At 37.7% G+C, this 12,536-nt stretch overlaps 1 protein-coding gene across 3 annotated transcripts in view; it reads right to left on the reverse strand.

Annotated features, from left to right (window-relative positions):
* Window positions 1-12,536, reverse strand: part of SCAPER (S-phase cyclin A associated protein in the ER) — a 184,614-nt gene continuing 172,078 nt past the window's right edge. For all 3 annotated transcript variants that reach the window (XM_082769215.1, XM_082769213.1, XM_082769214.1), the window contains exons 30-32: window positions 5,099-5,290; window positions 2,408-2,459; window positions 1-736 (exon numbers count right to left, since the gene is read on the reverse strand). In XM_082769215.1, coding sequence (XP_082625341.1) covers window positions 642-736; window positions 2,408-2,459; window positions 5,099-5,290 — 339 coding nt within the window. In that variant the 3' untranslated portion in view covers window positions 1-641. The remainder of the gene's footprint in view (window positions 737-2,407; window positions 2,460-5,098; window positions 5,291-12,536) is intronic.

Below are 12,536 nucleotides of genomic sequence, written 5' to 3' on the forward strand. Positions count from 1 at the left end.
TTTAATGGGGGGGTGCAGGGGAAGGGCGCCGGCAGAACATCACAACGTTTAAAACAGCGTTATTAAAGGCTTCCCGAAACGTTAGAAACGCGCACGGTTTACAAAATCCGTATTATGCGGGGCGTATCAGCAAAACATTACAAACGGAGTTTCCTCAGAGCCAGTTCTGAGAAATGCTTTAGACGTCTGAGTAACTGGAAGGACATCTTACCCGCCTTGCTTGGCTGCTTTTTTCCCCTCTCCGAGCCTTGTGCTGCTTATCGTAATTCAGACACACCAACATTTGTAACGCAGAAGTCACTCCATAGTCAGAATAAGTTATTTTATTACAAGACATATAGAACATATTTCCTCTATTGGCAATCTTGGTTCTGCAGTGCAAGTACCACCACATCACAAGGTAGAAAGTACCCAAACCATGACATAGGATCCATGAATGAAACAAACTCAAATTATCAAAATTACGAAACAGAACTTGAAAGTATCTACAGTACTTATGATATAAATAGTGCAAATTATATATATCTACAGCATAAGTATTTAGAGTATCAAAAATTTTTCGGAATAGCCTTGTAAAGAAGGTAGTCAGCACGAACCAGTCAGTATTACAATGCCAGGGACCTTAAAAACAAATACACCACTTATTTTTTCAAGAAGAACTGTCGAGCTTCTTCCCAGGACTGCCGGGGGAATCTGTTGGACAGCTCAAGATAATCTTGAGAATTGAAAAATTTTTCTGTTGAAGACAGAACATAAAATCACCAAGTTATTCCCCCTCTAGATAAGATGGCAATAAAACAAGAATAATGAACACGCAGCCAATTCGAGATACTTCAAGTCATTTGCTCCCCTCCCCCTAACAAAAACTTCTCACATCACAGAGTAACGCTAATGCAGAGCTACAGGCATCGAGTCTGGGCTTTGAAAATGGGGGCACGGGGGCCTGATGAGCAGAGGTGCAGGTTTTTAATTTACTGGGCTCTCCGCGGCAGGCACTGCGGCATTATGTATGGCTCTACATACTGCGTGTTTCCAGACCCCGTGGGGACCCGCTCAGCCGTGCTTGTGCTGGCGCAGCCTGGCTCGGCTCAGCAGCCCCCTGTTCGACAAAGCGCTGCGGAGGAGCTGTGCTCCCCGATTCCCCCAAAGCTCGCAGCAAGATGGCAAGCGCAGCTTGTACTCCTGCAAGCACTGCTGGTGACGTGAATGGACTACACATGCGTGCGAAGGTTTGCAGGATCTGACCCCGCCAGCAGCGTGTTGCAGTGCAGCACTGAACAATGGAGAACTTTCAAATTCTTTTCAGAGCAGCGTTACTGTTCCCATTTTTATTTTTTATTCTTTTTTGGGAGGGGGAAACAACCCTGTCTGTCCTTCACATTAAAGTGATATAATAGATAAAAATAATCTTGCTCATACTGCTATTATTAACTCAGCTTTTTGCAACAGGGGAATGTTTAGAAATTACACTCTCATGTCACCACATATTCATCTTTGTTTAAAAGTTCATTCAGTTTGAATAATGAAAATAAAAAAGCAGTTTTCCACTTGGATTTTAGATATTTCTTCAGCAGATTCTCATGCAAATGCAATCCTGGAAAGTTTGTTTTGCAGACACTGCACGAGGCTGCTTCAAACTAGAAGGTATAATGTTGACAGTAAAATCACCATGTTTATGTTAATTTTAAATTTTGTAATTTATTTTTAAACACAAAGCTTATGTTTTAGACCTAGAACTGCTTATCTTCTGCCAAGCATTCAGCAATACAGTGGTGAACTTCTGCTTGCTATTAGGGAGAAACAACTGTCCAAGCGACATACTTTACGCAAAACGCGGGTGACTCAAGATGATTTTCCCATCAATGTACTTGAATTTCACATTTGTTCAACAAGTAAGAGCTGTCTTAGCTGAGAATCTTTCAAATGGTTAGTCTAAAATGGTTAACTGCATTTTTACACAATACTTGGAACAGAGGAAAAGCTGCAATTCTTCTGCAAACTGACAAACTTTACAGGATAATTACAGGACAGTATTTTACTAATTTTTGGCTCCTCTGGTGTATTGGTATGGCTCCACGGCTTCTGTAACCTAAAACTTTTGAAGGTAGTCTTTGTGACAGCTAATTAAATGTGTGCACGTACAGGATCACATTTTAGGACAGAATACCACACAGCATTTAATAAAGATTAACAGCCTGAATTCCTGATACTGTGAATAGCAGACTGGAAGCCACACACGTTTTAGTCAAATTTCAAGCTAGGGAGCCTTTCCCAAAACTGTAAAATCATTCTGCTGTATTCCTTTCATGGTGAGGCAGATTGAAAAAATATCTCATTCACAGTAAAATGTATTATCTACATATTTTGTAGCCTAATTGCTACTATGTTACATTTCATGGAGACCTACCCCTCTGATGAGATAACTGATTATCCATTTGGCCTGAACTCTGTGCAAAGTCCTATGAAAAAAAAAATAAAAAAAAAATCAGGTCTTCAGATCTTGCATCTGAGGAAATAAAACAACTTTGTAAGCATTCACAGTCACCCAAAAATACTAATACATTATGAAATCTGTAAATTATCCGTAAATTAACAAATTGTCTTGTTTGCTACACATCATAACAGAGAACTGCTAATAATTAAATTCTATAATATACAGTGGAGTTTGTAACTTTTTTTTTAATGATACTTTAATACACATCACAGAAAAACAGCTTTTCAGTATCTTCTTTGGAAATAATTATCATGACTTTTTTATTTGAGACAATTGATATAGCTATATTTCTTTAAAACAAGTAGTGTTTTAGACTTGCACTACAGAGCCCAAACACACGCTTACAAAATTGTTGAATGATCCCAGTTTGATCAGTTGTGCTTCCCGGTGACCCAGGAGCCTGAGATCCTGATTCCCTGACAGTAAGTGAAGTTTCTCCAAGGATTAACTCCAGGCAATACTGCACCCGCTGCTCCTACTGGGCAGGAGGCTGCGTCCTCCAGAGTCGGCAAGGACACCGACTTCGCTCTGAACCAAGCAGGATTATGCAGCTCAGCTGCCCCAGTTCGGAGAGGTTTTTGAGGAGCAGATCTTTAGTTTAAGCTCTCCCTGAGCAGAGGTGGTTTATTTGACAGGAGATACAATTTAGCAAATCATAGATTCTTCTAAATATGTATTTTTAAAAAGTATTTCAGCCCATCTAGAAACAGAAATAACAAAGAAAAGATGATGCAACCTTCGGCGGGAGGATAGAAATAGATCTGTTGGCCACGAGGCTTAACATGGATAGCTGCAAAATCCAGCAATCATTTTCCTTTGATTTACGCTGCACACATTTAACACACTGTATTTAAGTGTTATATTCGTACACACGACCAAACTTTTACGTAAACGGGACTTCTTTTTGCATTCCCTGGCACAGGAAGAATCTCATTTTCTAGTCACAGGGAAACATTTTACAGACTTTACCAAAATTTCCACTGAAGCAAACGAGAGATTTGCTTGACAAACTGCAGCGGGTTGAAATAAAAGTGCAGGGGCAAGGCTCTTCTGTGTGTACGGGGATTTGAGCATTCCTTGGTTCCTTTCAGAATCGTCCTTTATGTGTGTGTGTGTGTTCAACATTTGGGATGAGATTTTAAAAAGAGTAAAATATTGAGGTATCAGCGAAGCCAGCAAAAACTTGAGTGTAGAGCCCACGAGGATCTTCTATATTTTAGGGCAACTCTTCTAAAAGCCTGAAGGAATAGCACGGGGACTTGGCATCTGAGATATAAATACTCCTCTTATTAGAAATCAAATGAATAACACTGACCCTTGCAAATATACTTATATTTTTCTGAAGCTACTGGGGATTTAAATGCCACTATTAGACTAAAGGAATCAAGGTAAATAACCTTAATTATTTGATTGGGGACACTATTCCTTACTTTTTTTTTTTTTTTTTTTTTTAAATTGGAACACAAATCAAGCTTGCTGCATTTACTGATAATGCTTATTTTTTGCTACTGCACCTTCTAGAGTGAAATCTGTAGTTTCCATATTAAAATGTTTCAATATAAAAGAATCAAAGATGAATTACAGCTTTGTATTTAAACAGAAGTTCATTAAAATATGGCCAATACTTCTAATGCTAAGTTACGAAGTTTTCATTGTCATTTTTAATTTGATGTGCAACTATTTTAGTATCGTAAGAAGAAAAAGTAGTCCCACTCAGAAGCTTGATAAGTCAGTTATAACTTAGTTAAGCTAAGACTTTTAGTAAACATTTAGTTCTTACGCCCTCTCCCCCAAATCTGTGTAGCCTACCCTTTGACTAGCTGTAAAGCATTAGGAATGAGTTGGAGCAATGTTTCCGTATCAACAACAGTAACTCTCAGGTGACTGATAGAGAGTCCTAAAAGCATATTATTCTGTAATAGCAAAGTGTTTATGAAAACAGCATTTATTCATTTGAAGATAGATGGTAAAACGTATGGAAAGCATGAGGCACACGTGAAAGCTGATAAATAAAGCACAGCATATAAATTTACACAAAGAGAACAAACTCGCTGTAAATCCTTATTCAAAACAGTATTTGTAATGACCTCAGTGGCTTACTGTCAAAAATAAAGATTGCAAGATTAGACCGGTAACATATGTTCTGTGTATTTTCTGCATAAAATATATACACTTCTGTTCAGTTCTCCCTGTAAATCTGATGTACACAGTATACAACTGTACATTTATATATAAACAGATTAACATACAGATTTCAGATATGCTGTATGTGCAGCCCTTTAAAAAAAAAAAAAAGTATTTTAAAAGAATTGTCTGGTAACAGTATGATCTACACCAAATCTTCTTTTCACGTCCAGTAACTTTAATGACAACAGGATGCTGCAGGCGATAGGGAGAACCCAAACTAAATGGTAACCTTTCAATGTTTTAAGATGTCTCAAGTACAGGCATCATCTGTGGTTTGAAAAGAGCTGCACAGAATCTTAAAGTACTTCAGTGCTGTTTACTTGTTTTACCTAAGGCAAGCGATTTCTATATACACAGCAAAGGTGAGAAAAACGGCTGCAGTCTTCCTGCACGCACTGCTCTTACTGGCATAGCTACCTGAATGAACGTGGCGAGTAACACACAGCTCATCTCCTGCTCCAGGATGATCTTGTTCTGGGAGTTATTGTAACAAGCAGCTATTAGTGAAGGGAAGAGCACTTTGATTAAACGAGGATCACTGAAATACTGGAAAGGCAACTGGCATAGCTTCTGCAGCACTGTGGGGTGACGGCCAGATTGTACAATGATCTGAAAACACAAACGTAACAAAATTAGAACACGTAGCCTATCTGGTCTTCTCTTCCTGTTAATCATCAAGAGTGTTGAAGTCATGCTAAAAATATGAGCATGGCTGAGAAGAAAACATTTTAGTAAATACTAAAAATAAATCTTAGAACATTTAGTCCAACTAACTTCTGTTTTAGTGTGCAAATATTATTTTTATTGCAAGGGAACACAAAGAAAATAAGGCTGTGAAACTGCTTTTGCCTGTATCACCAAAAAAGACAGTAAAAATAAGAACTGGATTAATCTGAGCATTACAATACTTTTGTTTAAGACAAAGAATTAAAGCAAAGGCACTGTTCTAAGTTTAGGACTACAAAAAAAAAAACACCCACAAAAACAAAGATAGAAACAACTGCTGCCATTTAAACACAGTAAGAATATCTTTATTGGAAAAAAAAAATATATCAAGAGCGAGATCACCAGGACCATAAAAGCCTGATGAAGCTTGCTCATCCTTTACTGGAGTGCTCTCTGGCAATCACAGAGGACTCTGTTTCATCATAGATGTCTGCTACGCATTCTCAGGCACAGAAAAGAAAAGGTGATTGTAAGCTGCACAGCAATGAGTTTCAGTAGAGACTCCAAAAGATCCTCCCATCTGTATTTCTTATCTCAGTTTCTATCAGTGCCATTGACTCTAAAAGGAGAATTGTTTAGATAAATGGGACTGTTGTCATGAAGCAGGCTAAGTTTACAACTGCGTACATCTGGAAAAATAAGGCAATGCTATACTGGTTTCTTGCAAAGGAACCTTTCCAATTTACTTGATATTTTTATAAAGTCTTTGTGATAAACTAACAAAAATTCAAAATCGGATCCATTCCAAGCAACCTCGATTAGACAATTATAATATGAAAGAGCTGTTTGACCTAAAGTTGGCTTTTCAGCATAGGAGGAAGCTCCTATAGGGCTGAACACTGTAAAACTTAGGGTCATGACTGTAAATTGTACTTGGAAAAACACAATTTTACAGGTACACACCCAGACAAGACTGCATTGAAATTAAAACCAGAAGGACAGAAAGAAGCAGTTGAGACCACAGGAACATAAATTACAGGGATTTACAAGTTTTCAAAGCACTTTTAACAATACCTTAAGAACACACTCTGAGTTGATAATGCATTTCAGTTTAAAAACAAGATCAACAAAGTAATAGTTTGCATTTTTTCAGTTCACCAGCCTAAAAGGCACTGAAAACCTTTCAAAATACTGGCAGAATTGTCTTAATGCCCTTAAAGCCAGGAGGAATTTTTAAGAGACAGACAAATACGTGACAATTAAGTATACAGTGCTCTTTTGAGGAAAATATCTAGCCCACCACGAAAGCATTTGGATGATGCTGAACTTAGCTGTTGGCTACCACGCTTTGTTCTTACTGCTGGAATTGTAAATTAATCACGGTGGGTATGATCTAACTCTAGGCTTTTCTATGGCAAATCCTACAGTCAGAAAAGTACTTTGAATCAGTCGTAACCGTACTAATGTAACTACAATTGGTATTTGTACAGGACAGAGTGAGAATTCCACTTCTTTTTAATGGCCACTGGACCTGAGGAATAGACCCAGAAAAAGCAGTTTTGAGGAGTTTTCATTTTTCATTTCACACTTCACTTCCCTTACCTGTTCTAGAAATGCCATGGATAATTAGCGAACTCTTCTCAAATGAATAGTGCAGACACCCAAACAGCGCTCACAGAATTACTATTTCATTACCTTTTTTTTTTTTTAAAATTTTTTTTTTTTTTTTTTACTAAGATGTTATCAACATTAAAGATAGGGAAGTTATACACAAGAGCTGCTGATTATTTTAATCTGGTATTTATCACACATGGAATCAATTAAATGAGTTCAGCTCATTGTACTAATGCAGCTACACTAAACCTGATACACTGCATTATGTAGCCTGAAAAAAAATCATGAAATAACTTACCCCTCACTGGAAAAAATTCCCAAGCAAATAGACCTCTAAGAGCATATTCCTCGTTTCACTGTCAAGTGGCAGAGAAAGTGAAGTCCAGCACTCAACTGAGCAGATGAACATTAAAGAAAACATATGAAAACCTTGTCTACGACTTTTTTACGTTGGAAAAAGTTTTTTTTTTTTTTTTTAAACAGTCACTTCCTTCTCTTTGCTGGACAATTCTAGGGAGTTTTGCAGACCTGGAATACTCTTCTCATAAAATGCTCTCATATGAGATACAAACCCCTTACTGAAAGGCTGTGCAGGAATTCCTGTCACATACTAGAATTAGCTTTTCTTGTTGCTCTCTCTCCAGCCTGAAAGTCAGATATGCCTGTCAAACGTAACAAGATCTTAATTAAATCACTGCATTTCTGTACAGCCAAGCACTTAAGCACCTGCTTAACTCCAGATATGTGCCTAGGTCCCATTAATATTTGCTTGTGGTCTTTTTCTGAATTGAGACCTCTACCAAATTAGTAAAAGCTACTCTACTGTTATTCAGAGCAGTTCATTCAAATTGCTGTTTTCTGTATTTTACTTAAAGTGTTGCCTACTATTAATTTCAAGATATTCATATCGCCTCATTAGTTTTGCCTGTGCTTTGCTTAAAGAAATTGCAAAGACGATGAACTTGCTTAGCCTATGTTGGTTTTGACCCAACACAGTAAACATTGGAAAAACCTTGTGAAGACAAAAGCTACATGCAGGTAAGACAAACTGCAACTATGTTTGTGAAATACTATTTCATGACGAATTAATAAAGTTTTTCTTCCTGCTACCTGCCAAACTGAAGACCATCTCCAGTACGTTTCAGCAGTGGAAGCGGAGCCCAGCAGACGACGAGGAGACGTGAGTAACAGACAGCACACGAGCAAGCACTGGCCGGTGGTGCACTCTGCTCTCCACGTAAAAGCATGTCCAAAACAAGAAGCTAGAGCATCTCAGGTCCCTTACTGTGCCAGACAGGCAGCCTTTCCACCACGTAAGTGACAGTTAGGAAGGGCTGTATACAATGCATGCCACTCTAATACTTGATACTGTTTACTTTCAAGCTTTGCTAAGAGCCATGTTTAGGAACAGTGATCTCCATGCTGGGTCTCTGTCTGAATCTCCAGTTTCCAGCTCGCATGCTGTGTCTACAGAGCCGCACTAGCTGACTGTCCAGCACAATGACTGATGTGATGACCTGGGGGAACCCTGGGGGAACTTTTTACCGAGCAACACCTCTCAGGGTTGCCTATCTGTTATCTTCTGTCACTCCCACTGGTTAACGCCTCCCGCAGGCCCCACTAATGTGCTTCATCTCCAATAGCCAGAGGGGCAGGCACTCGCCTCTTCCCTACCCCATCCAACAAGCCCTGCTTCCGTGTGCCTCTCGAATGCAATAACCATCTCCATCCACTGAAGCTTACCACTTAGGAAAGAATGATTCCTGTTGTCTCAAGGTGGAATCCATTTTTTTTCTCAAGTTTCTTTGGGCCAATATGCACTATATAGTATATTGCTTACACATTGCTGCAATTCTTCTAGCTGTGAAAGTCTGAAGCAGTATAAAAGTCAGTCTTTCAAAACAGGCTACAATGACAAAAGCCAGCAATATGCCACACAGCACTTGAGCAATAAAAAAAGGACAATCAATCAAAAAAATTAAAAGTTCCTTGTAGTATTGGAACAGTAATAAAGTTGTGAGGGGAACTCATCATTTTGCTAGGAGATAAGGCTTCTCCTGCTGCGAAACACTGAAGCAGTGTTTCTGGCTACACAGTCCAGGTGACTGCTAGAAGGCTTTTCCGTCCTGGATCGTGCAATTCTTCTTTGTATGCCCGCTGGGACAGCTCCAGCACCTTTCTTTTCCCTTTTCTTTTCCGGCACCTTGCAAAGCAGATCTTCACAGGACTGAAGACCTTTGCTAGGGACCTAATAAATGCACAAGCATGAACCTAAATAATGTAAGTTCAATTTCCTCTGAATAGCTTAGGCAATGTACAGGTCTTCCCTTTCTCTGAGAAGCTCCGGAGACCCAAAAGGAGCTTTCTGTGGATCCTGGAGCAATGAGAATCTGGAAGCTGTGACTCCCTTCCTTGCTCGCAAGGGCAGGGAGATAACCGCTCGCATACACAGGGGCAGTCTTTGCATGAGAACTACCAAGAGAAAGACATTTTGGTGAACACCTCATAATTCTTCTTACATACTGTATGCAATATATAAAACATCTGTCTTGGATTCAATCTTTCCCTATATACCTTTTATCATGAAAAAAAATACTTACATGCCTATGCATAAACTTTTGCCAAAGCTATGCAGTAAAATATTCATAGCTAACAGGATCCTGCTTTTTTGATTGATACACATCAGCAGCTACATGTCGTAATAAATAAGAAGTCAAATCTTACCAACTCAATGGCTAATTTTACAAAAAGAAAAAAATAAAATAAAACAAGAAACCTCTAGTCTTTGGAACTGCACTAGGGTAGCTAAGTTTATAAACATCTTACAAGTAATAATCAGAATTTTCATTGAGAAATCTGATGTGTCAGTCAGAAAGCTGAGGGATGGGTGCATGTAAAATCCTGAAAAAATATTACCCAAATTGAGGTGAACTAGTGATTCATATATTCTTTAAGAACTCTAATATCCTGATTTGACTCGTAAGTGAAGATGGCTGTGGCTTGGTTTTCAAGAACTAGTTTAATCAAAATGTTTTTTGAAGATTTACATTTTTTTTTAACCCATGAGGAAGTATTGCTGCTGACAATCCAAATGTCTATTTCCAAGTTGTAACTTCATACTTTCTACATGACAAGCATTTGAAAAAAAAAAAAACAAAAAAAAAACCAAAAAAACTAACTGAATTTAAAATTTGCCAGCAACTCTTCAGAGATTTAGAGAAGATTAAGATCACAGATTGTTTTTAAGTGCTTCTATGCACACACACATTAAATATTGTCAGATATTTTGCTACAAGGAACAACAGAAAAAAGAAGGTTCAGTCTTACAAAATGATCTTTTTTACTCCTTCTGTAACGCTCAAGGCCAGTCCAGGATTACTAGAGAGTGGAAGTGGTGATTTTCAGAGCAATATTTAGTTTAGTTCGACTGATGGATTTAGGTTTTCTTGTTTCACTTGGACATTTGCAGCTCTGGAAAAGCACCATTCATGTCATTTATTTCTGTCCATACACACCATAAAAAAGCAGGAATTATCTTTCAAAAAGTGTAATTAATTTTCTGGTCAGGAGGAACAGAAAGCCTGCAGCAAGCTTTTTGTCTATGCAATGGCGAAACAAAGAACCGAGAAGCAAGTATTCAGTTGATTCAGAAAGCCAGGTTCTCAAGGAACTAAACTGTGCTAGAGCAGACAAACATCATATTGTGAAATAATTATTATTTACCGAGGACTGTATATACCTCTGAAAAGCTGCAAGACATCATCAATTGTACTAGTGAGCAGCATGTCTAAAATTTGTAAGAGTTTTTGCCATTTATTGTTTCCTCAAAGGTTGCTGGCATTTTTCATTATTTTTTTTTTTCAGTATTAGAAATTGTAGCTCTTACATCAAATGTAAAGTGAGATGAAATTATCACAGCAACGTGTAATTGGAAACAGGAGAACTGGCTTGAATCTTAAAGTTAAGTATAAAATTTCCTGAAGTGATGCCTTCCTCAGCTCTTGCAGAGAAAACACTCTTAATGAACAACTGTATTCCATAGTCTCTTAGTAACAAATAACAGCCATTGTCACTGCAAGCTGATTTTTTTTTTTTTAATGAAGCAAAGCATTAAAATGTCCACTTTGACTGTGGTCTTCTGCTGTAACCTATTTCAGGTTCAGACACAATATTCTCTGAACAATGTGGACTACAAGGCTAATGGTTCTCTCTAAGGGGCACCCCCTGGCACTTCCACAATCTTGCATGACCTACAGTTCTCAACTTGGACATGGCCATTGTAAACATTTGGCTCTTAAAACTGTACTGTTGGTATGGGAACTATTAACGTTTCTTTTCTATTTATAATTTCTATCAAAGTCAGTTCTAATTGGCACAAACAACTAATCGCTTTATTGAACAAGAGCTGAAATGTTGTGCATCGACTCTGTAACTACAGAGAATACATCAAACGGTTAAACGCTTTTGTTTGATGTCAGGTTATTTATAACTTCGTAAAAGAAATAAGTCTTTATATTAGTAGCCTAGAGTTTCTCTTCAAAGTTAGATCTGCATTATTTCTTTGCTTCTATATAAACAGATCCCATACTGCTAGTATTTAATCAGCGGAATATGTCACCACTTAGGCTCTTCTTCTGTTTTAAGGTCAAGCTCTTTTCTTTCCATTTTGCAAACTCCGCTATTGGCAAGGCTCTGAGCAAAGAATGTTCTAAACTCCTTCTAACATTTATCAGGAACCAGAGCGCCATTTCTATGCAAAAGCAATGTTCCAAAATGCTACATTCAAATTTAAAAATAAGAATTTGGTCTATTTGAAATATTTCAGTGTTTATTTTCTTAACAGCACACACAAGCTTTCCGAGAGAAGTTGGGCAGATAACAGAGTTCAGAAATAGCATTTGTCTTCCTATAAACCACATTATGAGTGGTGTCCTTTCAGAGCTAGCTCTATGGTTTAAGAGCACAGTGCTTTGTGGTGCTCTGGGCATGCATAAGAGAAGAAAAAAATATCTGAGCAGTTTTTGTAGAATCATCCAAAGCTCTTTGGCCATGCAGATAGGATAACAGCAAATATAAGTACAGTGATATGTTTAAACATGTAAAAATGTCTATCAACAGTGACACTAGTGAGAAACTGAGATGAAGAAGTTCTTGGTGTGAAACTCTTGAAAAAAATGTCACTCAAAATGATAACCAACAAGGTACCTTAGATAAAAGAACAAAGATTATAGAGATTAAATTCATCAATAAATAAATTTAAAATATCAGCTTGACTAAAAGATGAGAAGAGAATGGAAATGATTCCAAGAAGCACTGAGGCTACCTGTGAACTCAGCACAAGCCCAGGCTACAGGATAAACTGGTTACTTAACAGCCAAACCAGGAAGAGTAGTAAGGAAAAGCTTTACTTTAAAAATGATGGAATTTTAGCATTTAACATAATGACAATAAAATAAACATTTAAACACGTGAGGTTGTTCTCATGCTTCATGTCAAGCACATACTTAAATATCTTTTTAAATTCAAGGGTAACATTACTTTATAGAAAAAGTTAAGCTTTATAGCTTCCAAAATA

Source organism: Aythya marila (assembly GCF_965140915.1).
Source record: "Aythya marila genome assembly, chromosome: 11".
Classification (NCBI taxonomy): Eukaryota; Metazoa; Chordata; class Aves; order Anseriformes; family Anatidae; genus Aythya; species Aythya marila.